This window comes from Chelon labrosus (assembly GCF_963514085.1).
Source record: "Chelon labrosus genome assembly, chromosome: 23".
Taxonomy (NCBI): domain Eukaryota; kingdom Metazoa; phylum Chordata; class Actinopteri; order Mugiliformes; family Mugilidae; genus Chelon; species Chelon labrosus.
This window is the reverse complement of record NC_140356.1, coordinates 21,017,380-21,043,092: the sequence shown is the minus strand read 5'-3', so window position 1 is coordinate 21,043,092 and position 25,713 is coordinate 21,017,380. Positions and strand designations below refer to the sequence as shown.

Sequence of the window (25,713 nt, the reverse complement as noted above, 5' to 3'; positions counted from 1 at the left end):
AAATGCTATAAGAACAGAAACTATATAAGAACAAGTGGATGCATGAATGAAAAACAAGATAATGGGGGAAAGAAGGAAAACGGGAAGTAAAAACTAAAATTAGAAATGACTGAATGAATGAATGAAGGGAAAAACAAGAAAAGAGCAAATAATGAAAATTAAATAATGAATTAAGGACATGGTGAAGAAATAACGGACATTAAGGATAACTGTTAAATAACTGGATGTTTTCGGTCCTTTAACCGACACGTGTCTGAAGCTCTTCCCGGGCTGCCGACCCGCTTCCGGGGTTTGTGACCCGGATGTGAACGGAGCGGACACGCCACCGCTGCTGCTCCTGTCGAGACCGACCGACATGCGACTGGTTTCTGCTGGACTCTCTGCGGCTCCGCGATGAGCTGAGCACGGAGAGAAAACACACCGGATCAGTTTGGGTTTTCTTAAGGTGAGACCTTCCTCTCAGTTCCTCAGAGATCCGGGTTTAAATAAATAAATAATAAGAGTAAACGAGTAACGCTCGCGGAGTTTGTCATCGTGAGATTTGGTGATGATGTGATTGACGGAGGCGAGCGAGACGTGAGCAGGTAACGTTACCGGACGGAGATAAACCGGGATAAAAACACGTTAAAACTTCTCCTTCTCCTCCCACACACACCGAGCTAATGCTGTTTATAATTAGAATATAGATTCTGTGTGTTTTATTGTATTTTAACTGTCGGGATTATCACCTCCGGCAGCTAGCTCAGCGGCTAGCCGGCTAGCGCTAGCTTGAATTAGCAGCAGTCAGCTAGTTTGGGCTGAAGTTGTTAGCCTTCAGCGCTAACTTTTCTTTAGGAGTGGCCCGGCTTATGTTGGCTTTATCCCCAAGACAGGACACTAACCCCGGCATTTAGCCGCTAACCGACCCGTAAAGGTTGGTGGTTTATTCCCGGTGTCACGGTTTAACGGGGACGTCGTGGCCGGAGCTGTTGACACTGCGTTGCATCATGTAGCATCATGTAGCATCATGTAGCATCCTGTAGCATCATGTAGCTGTCAGGCTGCATTGTTCGTCCTCTGCATCCTCCATGAAGATGAGCTGTCACCGCCCGTCCCTCCGGTTTGGAGGCATCCAGGAGCCGGGTCAGAGGTCAACCTGTCCCACCTGGATGTCACACTGTTAGCCAGCCACGTATTTACCTGAGTACTGACACTAACACCTGTCTGCTACAGCAAACTGTCAAACATCTGCTGCTGCCAGACTCTTCAATCTGATCTTTTTATCATTGACTTTGGCAGAAATGATAATAATATATTTGGTCTGGTGATCCAAGCTGGTTTAAACCCATAAATAAGATGAATCCACAGTGGAGGTGTTGGCTGCTCTTAGAGACGTTGATATAAAAATAATACGAGTTAAAATGTTCCTTCTCAAATCTTCTAATGAAGCAGATTTTCTGTTATAAACCTGCTTTTTTATTACACGTCACACATATGTGCTCCCATGTCAGTTCATTAGGTACACCAGTGAAAACATTATGGTATAATAACCATGAATAAAAGGATTAAAAAGTTGAAAAATATCCCTTAAAGTTAATTTAAAAGAGGCACAAAATGTGTAATTATTTGTGTTAATAATTATGGAAACCATCCAGTTAATTGTCATTACACATTTTAATCCATTGACAGTCTTACTAAATATAAATATATATATCTCTACACTCCCTTGCCACTTCATTAGGTACGCTAGTGAAACCAGTCCTGCTCTAAATCTAGTCTCCATGAAGGTTCTGGTGTTCAGCTTTAGTTTCTAATAACTCAGACAGATGTTGATTCTCCTCCAGATGAATCACCTCCTTTCTGACGCTGTTTCAACATCAACATTGTTTGTTTTCCTCTGGACCAGATGAGAGAAATCTTCCTGACGGCTGCAGAGAGGAGTGAACCATCGTTGGAGGAAAGCTAACCCACGAATGGCCTGCCAGTCTGTCGCTGCAGTCATGGACGAGCAGGCCCTGCTGGGGCTCAACCCGAACGCCGACGCCCGCTACAGGCAGAGGGTGAGGGGCTCAGAGTCCGGTCTCTGTAGACGTCTGACTCTCTGACTCTGATTTAAAAAGTCTGAGGACAGAGAAGAGCTGAAAACAAACTAGAGGGAGGAGATGGAGGAGATGGAGGAGACCCCACAAACCTCTGGAACCGATGACATTAGTTTTAGTTTGAAGTTAAATAGTTTTTAAACAGAAATCTCTCTAAATGATTTAGTGAATCAGTAGAGACCCCCGGTCCCTTCATGGTGTGATGAATGTGTTTGTGTCTTCAGGCTATGGCTTACTTTGAGCAGCTGAAGGAGTCCCAGGACGCCTGGGAGGTTTGTGCCGAGGCCCTCGCTAAAGGGGTTTACAAGTGAGTTTCTCCTCCACGTTCGTCTCCGGCTGGGACGGGACGGGACAGGATGGGGCGGGGCGGAGCGGAACAAGATGACTAAAAGCTTGTGTTTGTTGTTTCAGTGACGACCATGTGAAGTTCTTCTGCTTTCAAGTTCTGGAGCATCAGATCAAGTTCAGGTGAGGGAGGCGTCGTTGCTTTTATCATCTTTATTTATTTACCTGAGCTGCTCTCACCTGGATGATGTTTGTGTTGCAGACACGGCGGTCTGAGTGCTGTTCAGCAGCAGCTCATCAGAGAGACACTGATGAAGTGGCTGCAGTGTCAGGTAACGACACAGGAAATAACCTTTCAAAATAAAACTCATCGTATTCTGTCCTGTAAAGACTTTATCTGTAACTTCTTTCCTGGACTGACTAGAATTATTTCAAATAATCTGAATAATATGTGAATCATTTTAGATTTCATTGACCTAAAAAATGTTTTTGACTTCAGGTCATCTGATGATTTTATAGAGAACGAGGGAAATGAGTCACAGAGACGACATCAGGAGATAAACACAGAGATTAAACTCTTTATGACTGAACACAAACAACCGTCAGGAAATGAAACAACATGTTGATGAGGATACGTTCATTTAGTTTTAAAAATAATTTCAACCAATAAGATGTTTCTACTCTGCCTGTTCAGTTCATTAGGTACACTAGTGAATGTTTAATAAGGCTGATGATAGATTAAGAAATGAACCTTAAAGGATATATTTAATATAATTTAATCCTCTTATCAACATGTCTGAGGTTAATATGCTGCTTTATTATTTTATTATTAGGACAAAGTAAATGGAAATAAACTGGTTCATGTAGAGAGAAGAATGAGTCATTTAGAAGATGAACTTAAACATTTCTTTATCACTTTCTTCTTATTCTTCTATTTTTGTCAGTTTATTATTATTATTATTATCTTTATTTGCATTTTTGTAGATTATATTTCCAGTAAACAAGATACAAACACCTCAACACCTGTTGCAAAGAGTAAACAGTATATTTCTTCTCTCCTGGTTTTAACTTCTCTTTTCCGTCGTGGTTTCCTCGTCCCTCCCTGTCGACTGCAGCTGATGAACGCTCAGCCAGAGAAGCCCTTCATCAGGAACAAGGCGGCTCAGGTGTTCGCCCTCACCTTCATCATGGAGTACCTGACCCTGTGGCCCAAGTTCTTCTTCGACATCCTGTCCCTGGTGGGTCTGAACCCTCACGGCGTGGACATCTATCTGAGGACGCTGATGGCCATCGACGCCGAGGTGGTCGACCGAGACATCATGCACTCGCCGGAGGTCAGTAAGACAAACTGAATCAGAACAAAAGGCCACGCCCAGACCGCTGTGTTCAAGCTCATGTTGATCCTAAAGAAGGAAACACGACGAACTAGAAGATGAATCAGGAAGCAGATGTTTGTTTACTGACAAACTGGTTTATAAAGACGTTCCAGTCAGATAGAAGAATAAAAACATGACGAGGAAGGAAAATAGTAAATATGTGTAGAATGTGTTTTTATACGTTCAGAACTTTTTATTCATTCATCAGGTTTAAAACATTTAAATGTTCAGAGTGGAGCTGTTACCATGACGACAGTCTGACTGTAGTTAGGAGAATCAGGAAGTGATGAAAGTAATGATGTGGAAATAAAACAGAATGGGAAGTAGGGTGGTAGGAAATAAGTTTACACTGCAGAGGGAGGTGAGAGGAGGAGGAGGAGGAGGAGGAGGAGGAGTGACAGAAGAAGAGGAGGAGGAGGAGGAGGAGGGGAGTAGTAGCAGAAGAAGAAGAGAGCAGGAGGAGGAGGAGGAGAAGGGGAGTAGTGGCAGAAGAAGAAGAGAGGAGGAGGAGGAGGAGGGGAGTAGTGGCAGAAGAAGAAGAGAGGAGGAGGAGGAGGAGGAGGAGGAGGAGAAGGGGAGTAGTGGCAGAAGAAGATATGAGGAGGAGGAGAAGGGGAGTAGTAGCAGAAGAAGAAGAGAGGAGGATTAGGAGGAGAAGGGGAGTAGTGGCAGAAGAAGAAGAGAGGAGGAGGAGGAGAAGGGGAGTAGTGGCAGAAGAAGATATGAGGATGAGGAGAAGGGGAGTAGTAGCAGAAGAAGAAGATATGAGGAGGAGGAGAGAAGAAGAAGAAGAAATGAGGAAGAATGTTAAGGAGAGAGGAGGAGAAAGAGGAGATAAATGAAGAAAAAGGAGGAGAAGGAGAAGGAGAAGAAGAAGATATGAGGAGGAGAAGAAGGGAGGAGGAGGAGGAGACAAATGAAGTAGGAGGAGAAGAAAAAGCTAGGAGGAGGAAGAAGATATGAGGAAAAAGGAGGAGGTGAAGGAGAGAGGAGGAGGAGGAGGAGGAGGAGGAGGCCTGGACAAGAATCTTCTGGACACTATCAGTCATTGTGTTTGATCGTTGCCATAACAACATAATTTACATAAATCAACATATTTCACTCACGTGTTGATAAGTTGAATCAAACTTGACAAATATTCTTTAAGGTTAATTTAAAACTGATAATATTAATTAACTCCTGTGATTAATGTTAAATCTATTAAACTTCTACTGACGTCACCAGATCTACAGTTTTATTTTTTATCGTTCCTCCAGGAGACTCGGAGGAACACCCTGATCAAAGACTCCATGAGGGAGCACTGCATCCCCAGCCTGGTGGAGTCCTGGTTCCAGATCCTGCAGACGTACCAGCAGTCCCACCCAGAGCTCACCTGTCAGTGTCTGGAGGTGGTGGGAGCCTACGTGTCCTGGATCGACCTCAACCTCATCGCCAACGACCGGTTGGTGAACGCCGCCGCTCTGAGAGGTTTGACCTGAGGGAAGTGATCCATCTAACCAACCACGTGTTGACGTGTTGTTTGCAGGTTTGTGAACCTGCTGCTGAGTCAGATGTCTGTGGAGGAGCTGAGGGAGGAGGCCTGTGACTGCCTGTTTGAAATCATCAACAAAGGGATGGACCCCGTGGACAAAACCAAGCTGGTGGAGTCTCTGTGCCAAGTGCTGCAGTCGGCCGGGTTCTTCAATGTGGAGCAGGTGAAGACTTTTATAGCAAACACAACACAGCCATCTAGTAGTAACAGTTAGCTTAGCATTGATATGTGGCATGCCTTGGTGACTGGTTTCCCTGAGGAGTTCCATGTGTGAACAACATGGAGGAAATCTGAATCTTCTTCTGGATTGTATAATGATCACAATGGTAGAATGTGATGATGTCCAGGCTCCAGGTACGTTGCCTCCTGTAGTGGTTTAATTATTGTAAATCTTTCTTTAGAGGTACACTACACGTTTCAGTCTCTGTCGGTCATTTATTTTCTAACCATGTGACACCCGGAGGTCGGCAGGTCACAAGCGTTTCCTGAAGCTCTTCTTCTTCCTTCCCCCCTTCAGGAGGAGGATGTGGACTTCCTGGCCAAGTTCTCTCGGCTGGTGAACGGGATGGGTCAGAGTCTGGTGCTGTGCTGGACCAAACTGGCCAAGGCCGGAAACGTGAAGGATGCGGCGGACACGCTGCAGGCGCTGGAGTCCAAGGTGCCGCTGCTGCTGCAGCTGCTGGTGCACGAGGACGACGACATCTCCGCCAACATCGTCAGCTTCTGCTACGAATACCTGCACGTCCTCAAACAGGTGAGAGCTGGAGACACAGTCACGTAGTTTTTAACTTTTAGATGAATCATTGAACTGTTTCTTACAAAGAGGATTCATATTTAAAACCAGTGTAATGATATCAGATCTTCCAAATTAAGTTTGTTTCCTAATGTTTTATAAAATAATTAAAGAATAGTTGCATTTAAAGTCATTTTCTGTTTGTAGCTCCCTCAGCTGACAGACCAGCAGAAAGGCAACATCGAGGTGAGTCTGATCTTCTGAAGTGTTTCTTTATTTACTTGAAGATAGAGAATTAAAACTCTCCTTCCTCCCTCTGCGTGTCAGGCCATCATGCTGGCTGTCATGAAGAAACTAACGTACGACGACGAGTACAACTTTGAGAACGAGGTGAGTTTTGTTTCCGCTCTGCTGCCAGGAGAACTTTAGAGAACGTGTTCAGGAACAGACGTTGTGGTTTGTTTGTTGGTCAGGGTGAAGACGAGGCGATGTTCGTGGAGTACAGGAAGCAGCTGAAGATGCTGTTGGACCGACTGGCTCAGGTTTCTCCTGAGCTGCTGCTGGAAGCCGTACGCAGAGTCTTCACCAACACCATGCAGTGAGTTCAGGATTTAATTCAGTTAAACGCTGTAGGACGTAGATCTGTCAGGTTATTTGACTGAACGTGGAGACGTCTGCAGAAACTCTGCATCAGGAGTGTTGATTATTAATCTGCTGGTGTCTCCTCTCAGGAACTGGCAGACGGCTCCGTTCATGGAGGTGGAGGTGGCCATCAGGCTGCTCTACATGCTGGGCGAAGCTCTGCCGGCGTCTCACGGCGCCCACTTCACTGGGGACACGGCGAAGACCAGCGCCCTGCAGGACATGATGAGGACGGTCAGTCATGGTTTAGTTCAGTTGTTCCAATCCATCAGAATTTCAAACCTACGACGTTATAGATCCCAAAAAAACTGAGAAGTAGGAAAGATAAAAATCAAAATGAGTGATAATCAGGACATTTTTACATTTAGATGGGGTTAGGGTTAGTTTTCATGACGTTTCAAACTCTGCAAATGTGAGGAACTTTAACCAGGAAGTGAAGACCGTGATCTCATGCTAGCAATGTTTCCCTTATAGTAATACTGGAATAATAGTTTTATAAACATCTCATTGAACGTAAACAATGTTGTGGTGAAAGTGAAACTTTGTAGAGAAGAATCTGTTTCTTTATTATTCACATTGGGTTTTTTGATAAAGAACCGGATGCATGAGCAGAATTGACTACAGCGTTGATATTGATCAAATCTGATCGGTTCCCGTCTCTCGTATGTTTAGCACATTAACACCCGGCATCATGTTTCTTATTTGTCTCCTCAGCTGGTTTCCTGTGGAGTCAGCAGCTACCAGCACACCTCGGTGTCTCTGGAGTTTTTTGAAACGGTCGTTCGATACGATAAATATTTCCTGGTGGAGCCTCAGCATATTCCAAATGTTCTGGTGAGTTTTCAGCTTCATGAAAGAGATGATGAAATATAAATCTGTCATCACGTGGTGACGCTTGGTTAACGGTGGTGTTGTGTTCGCTGTCAGATGGCGTTTGTGGACCACAGAGGACTGAGACACAACAGCCCGAAGGTCCGCAGCAGAGTGGCCTACCTGTTCTCCAGATTCATCAAGACGCTGCAGTGAGTTCAGCTTCAGTCATTTAACAAACTCTGGTTCATTAACACAAGTTTTTATGAGAACAGTTTATTAATAAACTATTTTAGATAACTAGATCAAGATTCATGTCCATTCAGACGTTCACCTGTGTGTTTGTGTTTGTTGACAGTAAACACATGAACGCCTTCATCGAGGACATCTTGACGAGGATCCAGGACCTTCTGGAACTCGCTCCTCCCGTAAGTTTCATCATTTAATCGTCACAGTTTTGTCCTCGATTCAAGACGCCGACTCGTCAACTCCGACTTGTCAACGCCCCTGATCTTCTCTTCTCTGCAGGAAAACGGCTTCCCGGCGCTGCTGACCAGCGACGACCAGCTCTTCATGTTCGAGGCGGCAGGCGTCCTGATCGTGAACGGCGAGAGTCCCGTGGAGAGGAAGCAGGCGCTGATGAGGAGTCTGCTGACGCCGCTGATGGACGCCTTCCGTCTGCTGCTCACCAAACTGCCCCAGGAGACGGAGGAGGAACGCCAGACGGCGCTCGCCGACTGTCTGAGCCACGCCGTCGGCTTCGCCAGGTGAAGATGGCGAGCTGTTTTTGTCACGTTGCTGAGTGTTGTGTTGTTCCAGCCCTGTATGTGTCTGTAAACCACTGATCTCCTCTTGTGTCTGCAGTCGGACCAGCAAGGCGTTCAGCAACAAGCAGACGGTGAAGCAGTGTGGCTGCACCGAGGTCTACATGGACTGTCTGCAGACCTTCCTGCCTGCACTGAGCTGCCCCGTCCAGCGGGGGGTGCTGCGCAGCTCGGTGCGCTCCTTCCTTCACCGAATGATCATCTGCCTGGAGGAGGAGGTGCTGCCCTTCATCCCCGCTGCCTCTGAACACATGCTGAAGGACTGCGAGGCCAAAGACCTGCAGGAGTTCATCCCACTCATCAGCCAGATCACCGCCAAGTTCAAGGTACCGATCCAGAGAAAATAAAAAGCACTCCTAAAGGTTAAACAGAACTTCACCTGAGAGGCTGATCTAAACATGCTTGTCCTCCTGTTGCCATGGCAGCGGCAGGTGTCTCCCTTCCTGCAGCAGGTCTTCATGCCTCTGGTGCTCGCCATCTTCGAGGTCTTGGCCCGGCCGGCGGAGGAGAACGACCAGACGGCCGCTCTGGAGAAGCAGATGTTGAGGAGGAGCTACTTCAGCTTCATCCAAGCCATCACAGGAAGTGGGATGAACGAGGTGATGGCCAATCAGGGTGAGTCTCAGTGACGGCAGAAGGAAAGATGTGGCTGGAATATTTCTCTCCATCTGGAAAAATACTGTACCTCTGCATCAACTGGATAGTTCTCCAACCAATCAGAGCCGAGAATAGTGTGATGGATGCTTCTCAAAATGCTTTTGTCATCACTGGTCTGACTGCAGCCATTTCGTTGTAAACTGATTCAACTCCACGTTTCTCAGATGACGTGTATAGTTTCTGTTCATCACCACATGAAGCCCCGCCCCCAAACAATCTGATTGGCCCAACAGCTCTTTGCTGGAGCAGAATTGGTTCCCAACTCTAGAACAACTTGAAGTTGGTGTGGCCCTTGGATACCTCCTGGCTGGCTCGCCAAAATCTTCAAAAATAGTTTTGAAGCTTCAGTTTGTGAAACAGAAACTTTGTCGGCTGTTGGGAGGCTACTAATAATAATATGTGATAAAAGATAATACGTGAGTTTAGCTGAACAAAATCTAAAACCTGTAATTTAAATGAGTAACATCCTGATCTCGTTTCCAGGGGCAGAGAACATCGAGCGGGTTGTGTTCACCATCATCCAGGGCGCCGTGGACTTCCCTGACCCCATCGCTCAGAAGACCTGCTTCATCATCCTCTCCAAGCTGGTGGAGCTGTGGGGTGAGTGGAGCTCCAGGTTCAGTCTCTTTTATTTTTTTTTTTTTATTTTTTGTCTTCTTTATTCTGATGTTCTGATCAAACCTGCAGGAGGGAAAGACGGCATGGTAGGCTTCCCCGACTTCATCTACAAACACATCGTCCCAGCCTGTTTCCTGGCTCCACTCAAACCCACCTTCGACCTCTCGGATGCTCAGACAGTCCTGGTGAGTTGCTGAACCAAAGTCCAGTCAAAAAATACCCAATTTAAGCTAAACTTTCAGTACAAACCCAAAATCTTTGTTTTGCAGACGCTGTCGGAGTGTGCTCTCACTCTTAAAATGATTCATCTCAAACGGGTAGGAACTCTTTTATTGGAATTATTGGAGGTAAATGTGTCATCAGCTCTGATGTTGTGATGATGTGAACATTTCTATGGTGTCTTTGATTCAGGGGCCGGAGTTCATCCAGTTCCTACAGCAGGAGTACCTGCCCTCACTTCAGGTGTCACCAGAGATCTCACAGGTGAGACAGAAATATCAGACTGAACGGAAATGTAAAAAGTCTTTTATTTATGTTTTTGTTTTATTTCATAGTATGTTGTTTATTATTTTCTCTTTTGTTGCATGAATTTATAAAATTATTATCTTTAAGATTTTTTGTTCTACATGAAAGAAAGTGTGCTTTAATGCTCAGTAACTATATTTATTTAGTCTGTCTGTGTCCATCACATCTTCATTGTTCAAGTTTTTCCAGACGCATTAATTCTTCATCTTTGTCCAACAGGAGCTGTGTCAGGTGCTCCAGCAGCCCGACGTCAAAGTCCTGAAAAACTACATTAAGGTACGTGTTTCCTCCCGTCAGTGACGTCCTGTCCATCGTCTCGTTGTTTGACCGTCGTCCTTCCTTGTGTCTGCAGGCGTTCTTTCAGCGAGCGAAGCTGTAGGAAGAGAAACTGGACGTTCACTGGGACTGAAAGACTCTGAACAGGAAGTGGTTGCTCTTACCACTCATCAGTAAAACATGGAACTTAGCATAGGAGCTGCTTTTGCACTTATAAAGTTAAATGCATAACAAAGCCCGGTGTGTCCGAGCCGGGCTGGGGGGGGGTATGGGAGGCGGACTGAAGCTCGGCGAGCCGGTGAACCCCCCCCTCCGGCCTCTGACCATATGAAATGAGACGAGCTGTCCGAGTGACGGAGCTCGATTTCTGATCAGAAACTTTGTGGACTGCGAGTTAAAGAAGAAGACGTCAGATCTGTAGGAGAGGATGCGACCGACCTGGAAAACGTTTGGTAAATATCCTGAAAGCGTCTGAACTCCTCTCGGTTAGGAGCCGTCAACTATAGCTTTATCCTAGTCAAACATTTACTTAAGAAACTTCTTGGTTTTTGGTGTTTGCTGCCACAGAGAGGACAGAAAATAAAGGGCTGAAGTGATTATTACTATTTCTTTTATTTAAAACGTGGCATTGATTTATTTTTATGTCTTGAGGAACTTTGCTTTTAGGTTTGAAGTGAAGCGTTACAGCCCGGGAGTCTCCATCCACAGACTTTCATTTTGCTCAGTTGTTCAACAGCAGAGCGGATATTAACGGTATTATCTCAGCCACGATTTATATTTGTTACCGGATCTCTACTGAGAGACGTGGGGAAATTTCTGTTTTTTTTTATTTCAGATGGAAATGAATTTAAAATGGAGGAACAAAGTGTAAATAAGAGAATAAGATGTTAAAAAAAAAAAAAAACACATGTAAATAAAAGTTCCTTGGCTTAGTTTTTTTTTTTTTTTTGATATTCATTCCCATCTGGAAATTACATACGGAAGCCCATTTGTGCCAGAAAAAAATGAATGAAAACCTAAAACTAAAAGTCAGCACATAGTTTTCACCCTGCCACTCAGAATTAATATTTGATTATTGCATTGAACATTTATTTGTATTTAGTTTTGATTCTGCATCTCATAGGTTTGAAATTTACATTTACGACTGAAAAAAAATCTAAATGTCGAAATTTTGACCTTATAAATTTACGTTTTATTTATTGTCTGACTTGAAATGAATCCTTTTGTTTTTTCTATACTGTGACTGAATCAATATCATAAATTTCTTTTTCCACATCTCATAAAAGGTGAAAGTTCTGATTTCATATCATCTCCTTATCAGTTTTGAAAATTGTTAACAAATATTATTTGCTAAAATCTTCTATAGATTTTGCTTTTTTTGGCGCTGATGGGCTTCCGTAGTGAACACATGATCTCATTCATAGGAATCATTCATGTACAGCGTGATCGTGTAAATACATGAATTTTCCCGTGTACAGACGCAGCTCGATTAATTATTTTTTATTGACAATTCAGTTTGATCGACAGATTGATTATGCAACGCTTTAACGCGAGTGATACTGTGAACGAGCTGCCATACAGTTAAAACCAACCTGCATCAGCAACAATCAGAAGCTTTTAATGTTTAAACCCTTTTTTTTTTTTTTTTTGTGACATTTCAGAAAATATTTCTACTTTTTAAATCTGTTCAGGTCATTTCTCGGAATTTGGTTTATTTGCCTTCGGTTAAATTTCGTTGCCTTTGACATAACTCCATAGGAAGTGCCTGAATTTGTTGCTTTCGATGAACAGAAATCATACGGGCACATAACATGAATTATTCAGTCGAAAAAAAAAAAACTCAAGAAAAATTGTGAAAATCTCAGAACTTTTTGTGGCTCTTAAACTCAAACCAACTAATTCCTGAAAAACTTGATGTAAACGTTAAAAACAACAGAACAGATTCATTTCTTAAAATAGATCAGAAAATTACAAAAACAGCTGGTTAATTTAGGTTTTAGCTAAACAGGAAGTGTTTTCAGTGGAGGATTAATTCACGTTTGGATTTTGTCGGACACATTAATTGTTGTGGGTGAGATTTGTTGACGAGAACGACAAAAGATCGAGTCAAATATTAGCTTGATTGGTTTGGACGTTAACACGCGAGCTAATTCAGTTTTATCACAATGCTAATTTTAACCACGATAAAGGAGTTGGTCACAGACAACGTCAGCTACAGCTCTTGCAATCATCTGCTGTTGAACTTAACCGTAAAGTTGACGCTAATGCTAATGTTGACGCCAGAGCCACTGGTTTAGTTTAAGACGTTTAGCCTAGCTTAGCACAACTACTGAACGAGAGGGAAACTGCTAGCCACTGCAGCCTCAAAACAAACCAATTAGCACAGTTTTATCATCATGTCTTTGTTAGGTTTGTATTCCTTTCTACATGGCTGTGTAATAGCAACATTAGCCTAGCTTAACACAAAACCACCAAAAACGAGAAACCGCTAGCTCCAGCTCGGTCTTAGCTATCAATGCTAACTGCTGCTAAAACCACGAGGTCTCCTTTCTGTACTTCTGTTTCAGTTAAGGAAATAAAGTTCAAGCGAGCTAGGCTAGCGGTTTCCCCTGCTTCCTGTCTCACGAGTATAGCAACAGTTGGCAACAATAACTAGTGACAAATGGCAAGCTTAATCAGTTTTAAGTGTGCGTGTTCATTTGTTAGCTTAGCATAAATGGTGAAAGCTAGCTTAGCTTAGCTCTCTCCAAAGTTTAAAAACTAACACATATCTGATTTTTTCACTGTAAATACACAGATGACGGTGGGATGAGCTATGCTAGGCTAACCGTGAGTTCACTCCATATTAATTCAAGCCAAATATTGAAGCTGTGTTTAGTTTTGGCTCAGTTAGGCTTCCGTACATCAGTCACAACACTAAAAGAGTCTGGACCTGCTCTGATTCATTTCACCTGAAGTGTTGAACGTTTGTGTTTGTACTGTAGAAGTATTGACGCTGACATTAGAAGTCCACTCTCCTCATGTTTACAAAAAAAAACATCCACTAAAACTCAACCAAGTGTTTTTATTTACAACGTTAAATAAAGAATCAGCGGACGTCTTCAAATATTCAGTTTCCTGTTTTAAACCGAGGGGAGAACTGAGAAGTTGCCAAATGAATAAATTTGTTCATTGATGGTGAAACATTTATTTTGTTTTTGATGAACCTTCTGTTTCAGCATCTGTTAGAACCAATAAAGTGTTTACTAATCCATCGTCTTCCTGCTTCAGTTATTCATCAGACCCGGGAACATGAATACTTTAATCAGGAAGCTTTATTTTAATTGTTTTAATCTGAAGAATTGGTGTCTTTTCTTTGTCTTTCATGTTTTATTCCCTACATTATTCTTAAACATGTCGTCACAAGTACCGTGACACATGTGGAGACACATTTTAATAAACAAAACACAGGATGGAGCAGCTTCCTACAGACACTAAAGCACTGGAGTAAAAATATGTTTGAAGAGTTTTCCAGCAGGTAGAAACCATCTCACTTGCTGCAGGTTTTAATGTTGTGGCTGATCAGTTTCAAACATCTGTGATGGAAAATCAAAAATCCATTTTTCAGTGATCGTCTTTATTTGGATCACAGATTTGCCATAAACTCAAAAAAAAAAAAAAAAAAAAAAACCCCTCCAGTCTGAACGGAGGCTTTCAACATAAATCCACTTCATTCTCTTCAGTCTATTCGTCTGTAAATCAAGTCTCTTTAAACGTCGACTCTTCAACCTTTGATCACAGCGATCGGCCTCAGCTTGATCGCCTTCTTACTGATGCCGGCGTCGTGACACGTGTTGACGACGTCCGTCACGTTTTTGTACGATTCAGGAGCCTGAGAGGAAACAAACAGAGACGGGAGGTTTTTAGGTTTTATAGACGATGTGAAAACTAGAGACGTCCTGATCGGTGTCAGACTTCAGCCAAGAATCATATTTAGTACTTGGTTGTTTTAGGTCTGATGTAAAAGTGACAAAACGTCTTCTTCCTTCGTTTTAATGATGGTTGGCGTCAAAGCTGCCAAAACAATAAGACGACAGTAGAAGAAGTAGAGTCTCGTTTAAGATCAGTTCAGGACGTCTCTAGTGAAAACCAATAATCTGGATGTTTCACCTCCTCCATGACCAGTTTGGGGGAAGCCACCCTGATGGCGATGCCCTTGTCGGCCAGTTTGTCCAGAACGTCCTGGAAGTCCAGATTCCTGCGAGACTTTGCTCGTGAGAGAGCTCGACCCTGAAACACACAGGAAGTCATTTAACGAGCACCGTTATTAAACTAAACGAGACGAAGGATCACGTGATGACGTACCGCTCCGTGGCAGGTCGTCCCGAACGTCTCCGTCATCCCCTGCTCCGTCCCCGTCAGGACGTAACTGCAGGTCCCCATCGTCCCGCCGATCAGCACCGGCTGACCTGTGAGCTGGACAGGAAGGAAACCGGATTCAGACCTGGAGCCGCTCTGTTTAAAAAACCAGCGAGCAGTTAAAGGGCGTGGCTAAAAACCTGGTAGTCCACGGGGATGAGGGGGTGGTGAGGAGGGAAGGCCCGGGTGGATCCTTTACGGTGGACCAGCAGCGTCCTCTGCTTCCCGTCCACCATGTGCTCCTCCACTTTAGCGATGTTGTGAGAAACGTCGTAGATGACGTGCATGTCGAGGTCGTCTGGCGTCGTACCGAACACTTTAGAGAAGGCCTGGGAAAAAAACAAGACGATCGTTGTTGTGATGATCAGAGAATAAAAACATGGACTCGGCTCGTTAACGACTGAGCTGGAGCGTCTCCAGGTGAGCGTACCTGTCTGGTGAGGAAGGTCATGGACGAGCGGTTGACCCAGGCGTAGTTTCCTGCGGCCGCCATACCCTTCAGGTAGTCCTGACCCTCCTGAGACGTGATGCGAGCGCAGGCCAGCTGTCGGTCGTTCACCGTGATCTTGTCCCGTTTCATGGCCTTCTCCATAGCAACCAGAGCGTCTGTCAACAACAACAACAACATGGCGATGTTTCTTGTTCCTGTCAGAGCAGGTTCATGTGTGCAGTCTTCAGACAGGTGGCGCTCCTACCTGTGGCGACCTGGTGACCGAGGCCTCTGCTGCCGCTGTGGATCATCACACACACCTGGCCTTTGTGGTCGATGCCCATCTTCTTGGCGGCGTAGTCGTTGTAGATCTCGTCCACCACCTGGATCTCAGCGTAGTGGTTTCCAGCTCCCAGAGTTCCCAGCTTCAAAACACAAGAGACACACAAGACGCTTTTAACCGAGACCGTCCCAGGCTCATGGTCGTCGTCCTCGTTGACTAGACGGATCCAGGTGAGGCGCTGGTACCTGTGGCAGGCCTCTCTTCTTGGCCTTGGATGAGACCTTGTTGGGGTCGGCCTGCAGCATCCTGCCGTACTCCTCGCAGTGCTCCTTGTCCTCGGCCCAGGCGTAGCCCTCCCTCAGGGACCAGTCCACGCCCATCTCCAGAGCCTCCTCCAGGTCCCTGAAGACAGACAGGTGAAACAGGTGAGAAAGGTGGGAGGAGCTCTGGGCTGAGACCTACATTCAGCCTGGAGGAGCCTCCTTACTTGGCGCCCATGGGGATGACTCCTTTGGAGCCGACTCCCACTGGGATGTGGTCGAACAGCGACTGAGCCAGCTGCTCCTTCACCGGCTGAACGTCCCGCTCGTCCAGGTTGGTCCTCAGCAGACGGACGCCACAGTTAATGTCGAAACCGACGCCCCCTACAGGACAAAGACACAGTGACAATGATTCTGCTAAAAACTGAATTTATGCGGAACATGGTCAAAGGTATGTGGACAGCTAATTCAGTTTCCCTTTTACTTCATATGTAAGCACATGTGATATTTAATATGTAACAACAACTGATCTACAGCTGGAATCAGAGCGTTTTATACCTGGAGACACCACAGCGTCTGGGTTGTTCATGTCGAAGGCCGCCATGTTTCCAATAGCGAATCCATACCCAGAGTGGACGTCTGGGAGTCCAATTGATCTCTGTGGATCAATAAGACGGAGGTTTAACACTGAAACTTGAACCATCACTGATCTATAGAAACATGTCAACACTCACGTGTACGATCCCAGGAAGCGCCGCCACATTCCCGATCTGTTTCATGGCTGGAAGGAATCCTCCCACACCTGAGGAGAGACACAGAGAGGTCAGAGGAGGAGTCGAGAGCATTGGAGGAGACAATTCACAGTGATTCAAGAGTTCACCTCCTCCTCGACAGGCGTTACGGAGCTCCTCAAACATCAGCTTCTCCAGAGGATCGTTGACGTAGAAGATTCCTTCAACCTGACGGAAAAGAAAAGTGAGTCAATAACAGGACAAGTTAGGTTCTCCTAAAGGTTAAGTTAGAAATTACTTTACCACATGTTGAAAAAGAGGATAAATAAAGAGCTGTTTAATTAGATTAAATATTTTAATAAATTGTTTTATAAAGAAATTGTTGCTTCACTGGGGAAGAGTTTCAAAATAAATAACTGAACAAACATCAGTCAAACGACTTAAGACCACTACAGATTTTGGCGAGCCAGCCAGGAGGACTCCGAGGGCTCTGCAACATATCCTGGAGGCCAGACCATTTATTTATTCATTTATTTTGTGTGTATAGTAAAGTTGTTCTGGAGTCTCTCTGTTGTGGAGTTGATTCTGCTTCTGCAAAGATCTGCTGGGCCAATCCGATCAAGTGGGCGGGGCTCAATGTGGTGATGGACAGATGAGTAACAGAAGTCATGAATTAGTTTACAACTAAATGTCACTGATTAGTTGGAGGACTAATCAGTTGATGCTGAGCTATCAAATGAAACGCCCACAATAAAATCAAAACGGAGAGAAGTGACAGTTTACCTTGTTCACATTCAAAAAAAGCAAATATAACGAAAATATTTTAAAACTGTAAAGTTAAATATTACTAAAACTGTTAAAGAAAAGAAATAGAAAGTGACTGCTAAACTTTTAATTTTAAATTGTGTGATTAATAAAAGTAAATGAAAACTAAAACACATTTAAATGTATTTCTGTACATGAAGCTTGTGAAGAAATATGCGTCTTTTAGATTTGAAGGAGATACGTTTTAATACAAAAACTGGTTTGTTCATTCATTTATAAGATATATAATTTTATGTGTTTACCTTTAAGTTAATGTTTAGATATCTCACTTCATTAGTCATCCTCTCCTGATTACACCTTGTTGCATCACTGTGCTTCATCAGCAGAATCCAACTCTAGTTTGAGGTTATTTTATTAATAGTTTATTTTCTTATTGATGCTGCATTAAATATGTTCTAGTCATTTCTCTCTGTCTGGTTGAACTCTATAGAACTAGCCAACATGTGCTAACTGACTGGATCTAACGCAGCACTCCAAGCTAACAGCTAGCAGCCACGTTAGCAGATAGCTGGTCTCACCTGCATGTTGGGAACGAAGCCTTTTTTAATCCTCCAGCAGTTGCTGGATAATTTATCCAGATACTGGAGCTCATCGTTATAATTGCGACTCATGGTTCTGACACGAACAGTTTGTCAGAGGTTTAAAGTTTAACGCTGCGTTTCACCGGCTGTTCAATCTGGAGGCTCCGCAGCAGTCACAGCGCTACGGAAGCCTGGAAGTCTCCGGGGTACGAAACGCGATTCTGAATTAATAATGACGCATTTAAAAAGTAAAACTTCGAGAACATTCGGGTAAAACTGAAGAGCACGTGACGCTCAATATTCGCTTATTTATTTATTTAATCGTGCACCAGAACAAGACAACGTATCGGCGAAGCACTGAACTGATCGCTTGCCGTATATGTAGTCACATAACAGTTTGTCAAACTAGCAAAGATCGACCAAAGCAGAGCCGGAAGTTGAGCCTTCAAAACATTACACTCTTATTTATTAGATTAAAATCTTTTTAAAAACAAAAACACTACACAGATTTTAGTGAAACAGAAGTTAAAAATGATTCGCTTTTGTTAAAAAAACACATATATACATTAATATGTAAATAAGTAAATAATAAATAAATAATAGAAAAACCTTTTACATACACATATCTCCATTTCAGACTCAATAAACACTATTACACACACATCACATACAACCTCTGGTCTCTAGTGTCCAATAACATGAATCAGTCTGTTTTATAAAGCTCAATATTATCTTCATAAGATAAAACAATTTAAGACATAGACAAAATTAATTATTTAAACATAGAGTGGTAGATATTAAATAAATAAATAAATTAAATGATATGAAACTGTAATATATTAAATCCACAACAAAAACATTTACAGTCGCCGTACCATGTTTGGTGAAAAACAGCAACCAAAGTTAATTAAATATAGTTAAGTGGAGGAAACTCAGTAGCTGTGGTGGAGGTTACTCTTAAGAAGATTAATGAAAAGGTCAGTTGTTAAAAGTCAGAAAATTAAATATCCTTTATTAAACTGTGAGTTTTTTTTTATAACAGAAGTTATTTTTATGTTATTTTTAAAATGTTTAAGAGCTTAATTTGGTTTTACTTTGAAAATCCAGACAGGAAGTGGTGGCGGCTCGGTTTGACAGTCCACTCTGTTTTGTTCTTGTTCTCAGAGAAACGACATGAAGTTCTGTGGAGAACATCACTTTGGTTCCTCATGTAAGTTTTGTTCTGTTTTACTGCGGAGCTCCGTTTGCTGCCAGGACTCAAGCCGCCTCTTTAAAAGGCTGAATCATCTGGATAGTTAGCATTAAACAGCTAACTAGGCTAACTGAAACGTTAGCTAACGTCCAGAGACCTGAAACGAAAACGAAACGTTTAACTTCTTTAGAAATAAAAATAAACGGTTTCTACGTATTTAGTTTATTTAAATACACTGAACTTATGACTTAAATGTTTTTTTTGTTTTTTATCCTGTGCTAATGTTGTTTTAAAGTTTTAGTGTTAGCTAGCATGAACGTTGACATCACTTAAAGCTGGATTTTAAATAAAGTTATTTAAATGCGATGCTAACAGGAAGCTAAACATCATTAATGACTCGACAAAAATTAAATTCGACAAATTCCTGATGAGGTTCTGCACGTAAATGAACTAAGGTTTAATTTAACATTGTAGGTTATGTACAGGATAACTTAGTTCACAGAGATGGACACTGGTTTGATAACTGTGTCATTTCATTTTCATTTACGTCGAAGTCAAACTTTATTATAAAATAAATAAGCGTTAAAAGGTGCTGCTCTGTGGAAGCTGACGTCTGACCACCAGACTCCGTTCACTTTTCATCAACTTTTAGAAAAACCTGTCCCATTTTAGGAAAGATGCTGCTAAAAATAAAACTGGATTCAGACATGATGATGGGATGTGGACGCCAATGTTAACTGTTGCCATAACAACCAAAGATAGAAAGGAAAGAGTATGGAAAATAAAACTTAATGCATTGTTTGGTATGAATGCGTGAATAATATTCTTCCATGGGTGCTGCAGTCTTTATATATATATATATATATATATATATATATATATATATATATGTCACTGTTTTACCAGATAAATCATGTTTTCATTTTTAATATTGTAATGTAGAAGTCTGTTGACAGATAAAAATAGATAAAAAGTTAATGGAGTCTGGTGGAAACAAGTCAACGAGAGCATTTTTTAATATTTTTATATTAAGTAGAGTCCACATGCTTGTATGTACATTACAGGTTTAATGTTATCTGTTTTATTAATAAGAAACTTTTATTTTTCATGTTGTAAAAACACACTGACAGATTTCAGTAAACATTAATAAAACGTCAATGGAGTCTGGTTGTCTCCGTCTTTGAAGCTCCACCTCCTTCATGTAAATAAAGTGATGATGATGATGATGATGATGAGGGTGGATGTTTGTTCCGTCCACAGCATGAAGCTGCGAGTTCGTATCAACAGACAGACCAGCCGGGTGGAGTTAGAGGGAGAAGAGCCGAGTGTGAAGGAGCTCATCGACCACATCAGGGACTCTCTGCTGTCGTCACATGGGCTCAGGTCAGACCTCCACACTTCTTCTTCTTCTTCTTCTTCTTCTTCTTCTTCTTGTTTTATTTGTCTGTAGATTTATAACGTCTGACGTTTGTCTTTCAGCTCAGACACAGATTTCAGTTTGTCTCTGAACGGCTCAGAGCTGCTGACGGACTCGGGTCAGACTCTGTCGTCCTGCGACATCGTCTCTGGAGATTTGATCTGCGTCGTCCTGCCGCCGTCTGCAGCCGCCGCCGCCGCCGCCGCCGCCGCCACCCCCTCTGCCTCGGAGTCGACCACCAGCTCCACCCACAGCACTACAGACCAGAGGCGAAGCCGGCCAGACGCCAGCATGGACCAGGTGAGAGGTGTTTATCCATCAAACAGCAGCAAAGTGAAAGTTAGTCCACAGCTTGAAACACGACACACTGGAAACTAAAAGTAACATGAACCTCAGAGTCAGCGTTAAATCCTACTGAGCACAAAAACAGAGGAAAGATTAGAAGGTGGAGACCTGTGTGTACGTTGCCTCCTGTAGAATCAGTCGAGTCTCTTGTTCTGATGTTTCTGTTGTGAATCAGCTGACCACCAGCACCACCAGCACCACCACCACCACCACCACCACCAGCACCACCACCACCACCAGCTTCAGTCCTGAAGACCCTGATCCGACCCTGGAGACGCTGGACTCTGGACCTCCGCTGTCCGTCTGGGAGCCGATGCTCTGCGACGAGTCTGACGAGGGTCAGGCGCCGCTGTCTCTGGAGCTCCTCTACCACTCGGCCCAGATCAGCTGTCCCAGCGACGCCGTGGTGGCGGCCGGACATCTGCTGATGCTGGAGACCGGGTTCATTCCTGAGGTGAGGCTGCAGGGAAGCGGACGGACGCCGTCTCTGATTGGACGTCTCCTCTCCGTCTGTAACGTCTCTGTCTGTGTCCAGGGCTGCGAGCTGAAGCCTGACGAGATGCCGGCTGGATGGAAGTCTGCCGCTGGCGTCTACAAGCTGCAGTACTCTCATCCTCTGTGTGAGAGCAGCCTGGCGTCGGTGGTGGCGGTCTGCATGGGCCCCACCCTCGTCATCAACAGTGAGTCCAGACTCTGTCTCCTGTCTCAGAGCTGGAGGACGTGATGTTCAAACCTCTGCTCTGTTTCTCTGCAGCAACTCTGAAGGTGAAAGACAACGTCAGCGCCGTCTGTAAGCTGTGTCTGAACGCAGCCAGCTACGTCACCGACCACTGGACAGGTCAGTATGTCCTCCATGTCCTCCTCCATGTCCTCCTCCTCCATGTCCTCCTCCATGTCCTCCTCCATGTCCTCCTCCTGCTCCTCCTCCATGTCCTCCTCCTGCTCCTCCTCCATGTCCTCCTCCTCCATGTCCTCCTCCATGTCCTCCTCCATGTCCTCCTCCATGTCCTGAATGTGTCTTAGAAGACGACCAAGATGTCTCCACGTCTGGTTCATCTTGTTTGTCTACCTCCATGTTTCTGTCCCTCACCTGATGTTGATTAGTAAAGGTTACCATGGTTACCACCCCCTCTTCTCCTCATCGTTCTCTGTCTCTTCGTGTCTCAGGTCAAAGTGCTGCCGCCGCCTTCAAACACCTCAGGAAGCTGTCTCGACTCTTCAAAGACCAGCTGGCGTATCCTCTGATCGCTGCAGCCAGAGAAGGTGAACGTGACGCCATCAGCTGATGTTCAGGGTTTAAATCTCATCGATCTGAAGCTTAAATCAGTTTGTCTCTGTGTCTCTGTGTCTCTGTGTCTCCAGCGATGTCTCTGCCCGTGGCGTTCGGTCTCCCCGTCCTCCCTCCAGAGCTCCTCCTCCGAGTCCTCCGCCTGCTGGACGTCCAGTCCGTGGTCAGACTCTCCGCCGTCAGCCGCCACTTCCACGCCGCCACGGCAGACTCCTCGCTGTGGAGACACCTGTACCGCCGAGACTTCAGAGGTGAGACGGCGGGACCCGTCTGATAATTAATGATGTGATTGTGTCAGGACGTCTCTAAATGTGTCTGTTATGGTTCAGATCCAGACTTCAACAGATCCAGAGACACGGACTGGAAAGAGGTGAGACACGTTTACTAACTCATCTAATAATGATTCATCTGATATATTAGATTATCTTTACTTTATATATTTATATGTGTTAGACATAGTTAAATATTAAATCAGGGTGTAGTTCATCTTCACCACCAGGGGGCAGTGATGCTCAGTCTGAGCTTTGTTCTCTCTTCATTAAACTAATATTAATTATTTTATCTTCCGTAATAAACCAGTGGTTCATCTTTCCGTCTTCGTCTCCAGCTCTATAAGAATCACTTTAAGTCTCGCTGTGCGCTCCGACGCGCCGCTCGCCACCGTCCTCTTCCTCACTTCCACCCCAGAGGCGGCTTCGGCCCCATCTCCTCTCTACCGCCCCCTCTGCCCGGGATCATCGGGGGGGACTACGACCAGAGACCAAACCTGCCCTTCGGCATGCTGCCCCTGCCCCGCTTCGACCCCATCGGCCCCACGCCGGCGCTCCCCAACCGACGACCGCCACACGACTTCCTCCGGCCGACGGGAGGACGACCGGCGAACGTCCGCCGAGGATTCATCTGATCAGAGGCTCAGGACGAGAACGTGTGATTCCAGAAATAAAACATTCATGAGAGAAAATAAAACTCAGCTGATTAAAGGTTTGTTCTAACATCATTAAATCATTAGAGTCTCTGCTGTTCACTGACAGAACTAATAAAACTGATTTATATTAAAACTAAACCTACAAGTTCTTCTTTATCATTAAAGTGTTTAAAAGTGTTAATACATTAAATACTGACGTCATCAATCTGATTTATCACATAAATGACTTTATAAAATCATTTATAGAATTTATATTTTTACCATTATATTTATATATAAATAATAAAAGGATTTAAAAATATGTATTTATAATGAATGTAATAGAACTTATAGGATATATTAAAAATATAAATACAAACTATTTACATAATTAAAATATAAACCTTTATTCTAATCTTAAAGTAAAAAACTCTGTCAACACAATTTAATATAAAGATTTAATGTTCAGATATTTAAGGTTTTATTTTTCACCTTTAACAAACAAACAGATTCTTCTTCAGTCTGAATTATTTTTCTTCAAACCATCAAAATAAAATCAACTCTTTTTTTCTGTTAACTTTTTATTTTTTTCAACAAGAATCTTTTTATCAAAACAAAGTTCACGTCAACAAACAGTTTACAGCTCAGTGTAAAGTCACGTGACACAGGTGATTCAAACACCTGGAAACACCTGGACCCTAAACAGGTGATGCGTTCAGGGTCTAATGTTTGTCTCCTGTCTGAAGGAAACTAATAGAGTCCACTAGAAACAAAAAATAGATGTATTGATAAGAGTAAAAGAATTAAAAGGCAGCGGGAGTCTGTGGGGCTCACTTCTTGAGCTTGGGTGGGGGTCTGTAGGTGCCCACCACCACCGCGTGGTCCCGCTCGTAGGGCTCCAGGGTCAGCTGCTCCTGCGGCTTCATGTTCTCGGCGCCCATCTTCTTCACCTCCGAGGCGAACACGGCCTCCGGCGCCGCGGTGGAGTCGATGCAGTTGGCCTTGATGGAGATCACGAAGTGGCCCCCGTTCTTCAGGAAGTTGTGCGCGTTCAGGGCCACGATCCTGGTCTGGTCCGGCTGCGCCACGTCGGCGAAGATCACGTCCACCATGCCGACCAGCATGCGGTACTTGTGCGGGTGTCGCGCGTCCTCGATGATCGGGATGATGTTGGTGCGTTTCTTGGCCACGTTGAGGAGGTCGCGGCCGGAGCGGTGGGAGAACTCCACGGCGTACACGAGCCCGTCCGGACCCACGATGTCCGACACGTGGGACACGGTGGTGCCGGAGGCCGCCCCCAGGTACATGACCTTAGCCCCGGGCTTGATGTGGATCTGGTCCACCCCTCCTAAGATGGCTGCTGCCAGCTTGGAGCGGAACGGGTTCCAGGCTCTGTACTCGATCTTCGTGTCTCCCTCCTCCACGCTCATCCGCTTCTCCCCGTACACGGACTCCCCCACCACCATGTTTTTGGTGACCAGCGCGTCCTCCTTCCCTCTGCAGATGAACACTCCCTCGTGTCTGTGGGGCTCGATCAGGACCTTCCTTCCAGCTCCGAAGCCTCCTCGACCGCCTCGGCCTCTCGGGGTGCCTCTGCCGCCTCCTCGGCCCCGGAATCCTCCACCGTCCGGGGACCTGAATCCTCCACCTCTCCCCCCTCTGAAGCCTCCTCGTCCCCGGTCACCGAAGCCTCCTCTGCCGCCTCGGTCACCGAAGCCTCCCCGGTCACCGAAGCCTCCTCGGCCGCCCCGGCCTCCTCTACCGCCTCGGTCGCCACGAGGACTGAATCCCGGCCTCATGTTTTCTGGAGCGAAATAAAAAACAAACCGAACTTGCGGAGCTCCTCACTTCTCTGAGCAGCGACGTGCGGACCACGTGTGGAACTTCTTCAGCTCAGTTTCCGGTCTCCACTTCCTGTTTCCTCTTCTTCGTCTTTTTTTTTTTTTTTTTTTTTTTTATTTATTATTTTTTTTTTTTTTAATACGTATTATTTATATAAAACACAACACAGTCACAAAACATACAGCTTTACGGGCACACAAAAAAATTATAAATAAATAAATAAAGGTTTATTAAATTAAAACCTTTAACTACCTACAAGGAATTTAAACGTTTCCGGTTTCTACTCTTGTTTTTTATTTTGTTGAAAAATTGGAACGGACCACCAAAATAATTTCAGAAAAAAATAAAAGATAAAATAAGTTCATTGAAATTTTAAAAATATAATAAAACACAATAAACGATATAAAGTTAGTTTAAGTTGGGGGCGGTTTCCGGTTTCCTCGTGCGAGCAGCGCCTGAGACGATTACGTCATCCTTTGTCTCTAAACAAAGAGTGCACTCGTTTAAAGACACAGCGTCAACCGGCGGGGAGATCCGGTCTGCGAGTGTTCGCTGCGGTGTTACGCTGAAATGTGTCACCCATCTGAAGAATTGTGAGCGAGTTATCGTGTCAGTGTTTATTTTAGTGTTTTTTATTGTTTTAGTCGCAGTTAAACGGCTCGTAAAAACAAATGCAGCCGTGTTTGATGTTCAAATATCCACAGCGGAATTTAAAACAGGTAAACCTAGGCTAACATTAGCTTTTAGCTAGTCGCACAGATAAATAGCGAACGTTATATTGTTAACATGAGATATAAGACGGTATAGGTGTTAATTCACATAGAAGTTAGTTCTGTATCTTCCATATTATGGTAACTTATTCCCCCCGCCCCCTCCACGCGGCGGGCGGGGACTCTCCTATTTACACAAATCGCCTAGCAGC

The 25,713-nt window shown here is 44.3% G+C and overlaps 4 protein-coding genes across 4 annotated transcripts; 2 read left to right on the top strand and 2 right to left on the bottom strand.

Annotated features, from left to right (window-relative positions):
* The first annotated feature begins 336 nt into the window (after positions 1-336).
* xpot (exportin, tRNA (nuclear export receptor for tRNAs)) lies at positions 337-13,733 on the top strand. The gene is made up of 25 exons (XM_084573712.1): positions 337-445; positions 1,886-2,039; positions 2,303-2,385; positions 2,490-2,546; positions 2,626-2,695; positions 3,479-3,697; positions 4,996-5,180; positions 5,265-5,433; positions 5,788-6,024; positions 6,211-6,249; positions 6,331-6,393; positions 6,477-6,601; positions 6,735-6,879; positions 7,360-7,479; positions 7,573-7,667; positions 7,814-7,883; positions 7,984-8,222; positions 8,320-8,605; positions 8,705-8,894; positions 9,420-9,536; positions 9,624-9,739; positions 9,824-9,871; positions 9,966-10,037; positions 10,299-10,355; positions 10,432-13,733. The coding sequence occupies exons 2-25, from the start codon at positions 1,953-1,955 to the stop codon at positions 10,456-10,458; spliced, it is 2,916 nt and encodes a 971-aa protein (XP_084429838.1). The 5' UTR covers positions 337-445; positions 1,886-1,952; the 3' UTR covers positions 10,459-13,733.
* Positions 13,734-13,861: 128 nt separating this feature from the next.
* Positions 13,862-17,982, bottom strand: rtcb (RNA 2',3'-cyclic phosphate and 5'-OH ligase). Its single transcript, XM_084573717.1, has 12 exons — positions 17,801-17,982; positions 16,607-16,685; positions 16,461-16,528; positions 16,285-16,384; positions 15,954-16,110; positions 15,712-15,868; positions 15,449-15,608; positions 15,184-15,359; positions 14,894-15,082; positions 14,700-14,810; positions 14,505-14,624; positions 13,862-14,226 (listed from the first exon to the last, which is right to left on the bottom strand). Exons 1-12 carry the CDS (start codon positions 17,891-17,893, stop codon positions 14,119-14,121), a joined length of 1,518 nt encoding a protein of 505 aa, XP_084429843.1. The 5' UTR covers positions 17,894-17,982; the 3' UTR covers positions 13,862-14,118.
* Positions 17,983-18,892: 910 nt separating this feature from the next.
* On the top strand, positions 18,893-23,102 carry fbxo7 (F-box protein 7). The gene is made up of 10 exons (XM_084573716.1): positions 18,893-19,013; positions 20,256-20,378; positions 20,475-20,712; positions 20,933-21,211; positions 21,293-21,437; positions 21,512-21,595; positions 21,925-22,020; positions 22,120-22,296; positions 22,375-22,415; positions 22,653-23,102. The coding sequence occupies exons 2-10, from the start codon at positions 20,257-20,259 to the stop codon at positions 22,947-22,949; spliced, it is 1,479 nt and encodes a 492-aa protein (XP_084429842.1). The 5' UTR covers positions 18,893-19,013; position 20,256; the 3' UTR covers positions 22,950-23,102.
* A 350-nt stretch (positions 23,103-23,452) lies between these two features.
* LOC311508773 (rRNA 2'-O-methyltransferase fibrillarin-like) lies at positions 23,453-24,846 on the bottom strand. Its single transcript, XM_084573726.1, has one exon. The coding sequence runs from the start codon at positions 24,746-24,748 to the stop codon at positions 23,780-23,782; it is 969 nt and encodes a 322-aa protein (XP_084429852.1). The 5' UTR covers positions 24,749-24,846; the 3' UTR covers positions 23,453-23,779.
* Positions 24,847-25,713: the final 867 nt, after the last annotated feature.

Excerpts from the sequence above, each read along its gene's own strand:
- LOC311508773 (XM_084573726.1), bottom strand. The coding sequence starts at position 24,748 with ATGAGGCCGGGATTCAGTCCTCGTGGCGACCGAGGCGGTAGAGGAGGC.
- xpot (XM_084573712.1), top strand. The coding sequence starts at position 1,953 with ATGGCCTGCCAGTCTGTCGCTGCAGTCATGGACGAGCAGGCCCTGCTG. Across the intron at positions 2,696-3,478 it reads TGAAGTGGCTGCAGTGTCAG|CTGATGAACGCTCAGCCAGA; the intron begins GTAACGACACAG and ends TGTCGACTGCAG. Across the intron at positions 10,356-10,431 it reads TCCTGAAAAACTACATTAAG|GCGTTCTTTCAGCGAGCGAA; the intron begins GTACGTGTTTCC and ends TTGTGTCTGCAG.
- fbxo7 (XM_084573716.1), top strand. The coding sequence starts at position 20,257 with ATGAAGCTGCGAGTTCGTATCAACAGACAGACCAGCCGGGTGGAGTTA. Across the intron at positions 20,713-20,932 it reads CAGACGCCAGCATGGACCAG|CTGACCACCAGCACCACCAG; the intron begins GTGAGAGGTGTT and ends GTTGTGAATCAG. Across the intron at positions 22,021-22,119 it reads GATCGCTGCAGCCAGAGAAG|CGATGTCTCTGCCCGTGGCG; the intron begins GTGAACGTGACG and ends CTGTGTCTCCAG.
- rtcb (XM_084573717.1), bottom strand. The coding sequence starts at position 17,893 with ATGAGTCGCAATTATAACGATGAGCTCCAGTATCTGGATAAATTATCC. Across the intron at positions 16,385-16,460 it reads CGCTTCCTGGGATCGTACAC|AGATCAATTGGACTCCCAGA; the intron begins GTGAGTGTTGAC and ends ATTGATCCACAG. Across the intron at positions 16,111-16,284 it reads AGACGCTGTGGTGTCTCCAG|GGGGCGTCGGTTTCGACATT; the intron begins GTATAAAACGCT and ends TTTGTCCTGTAG.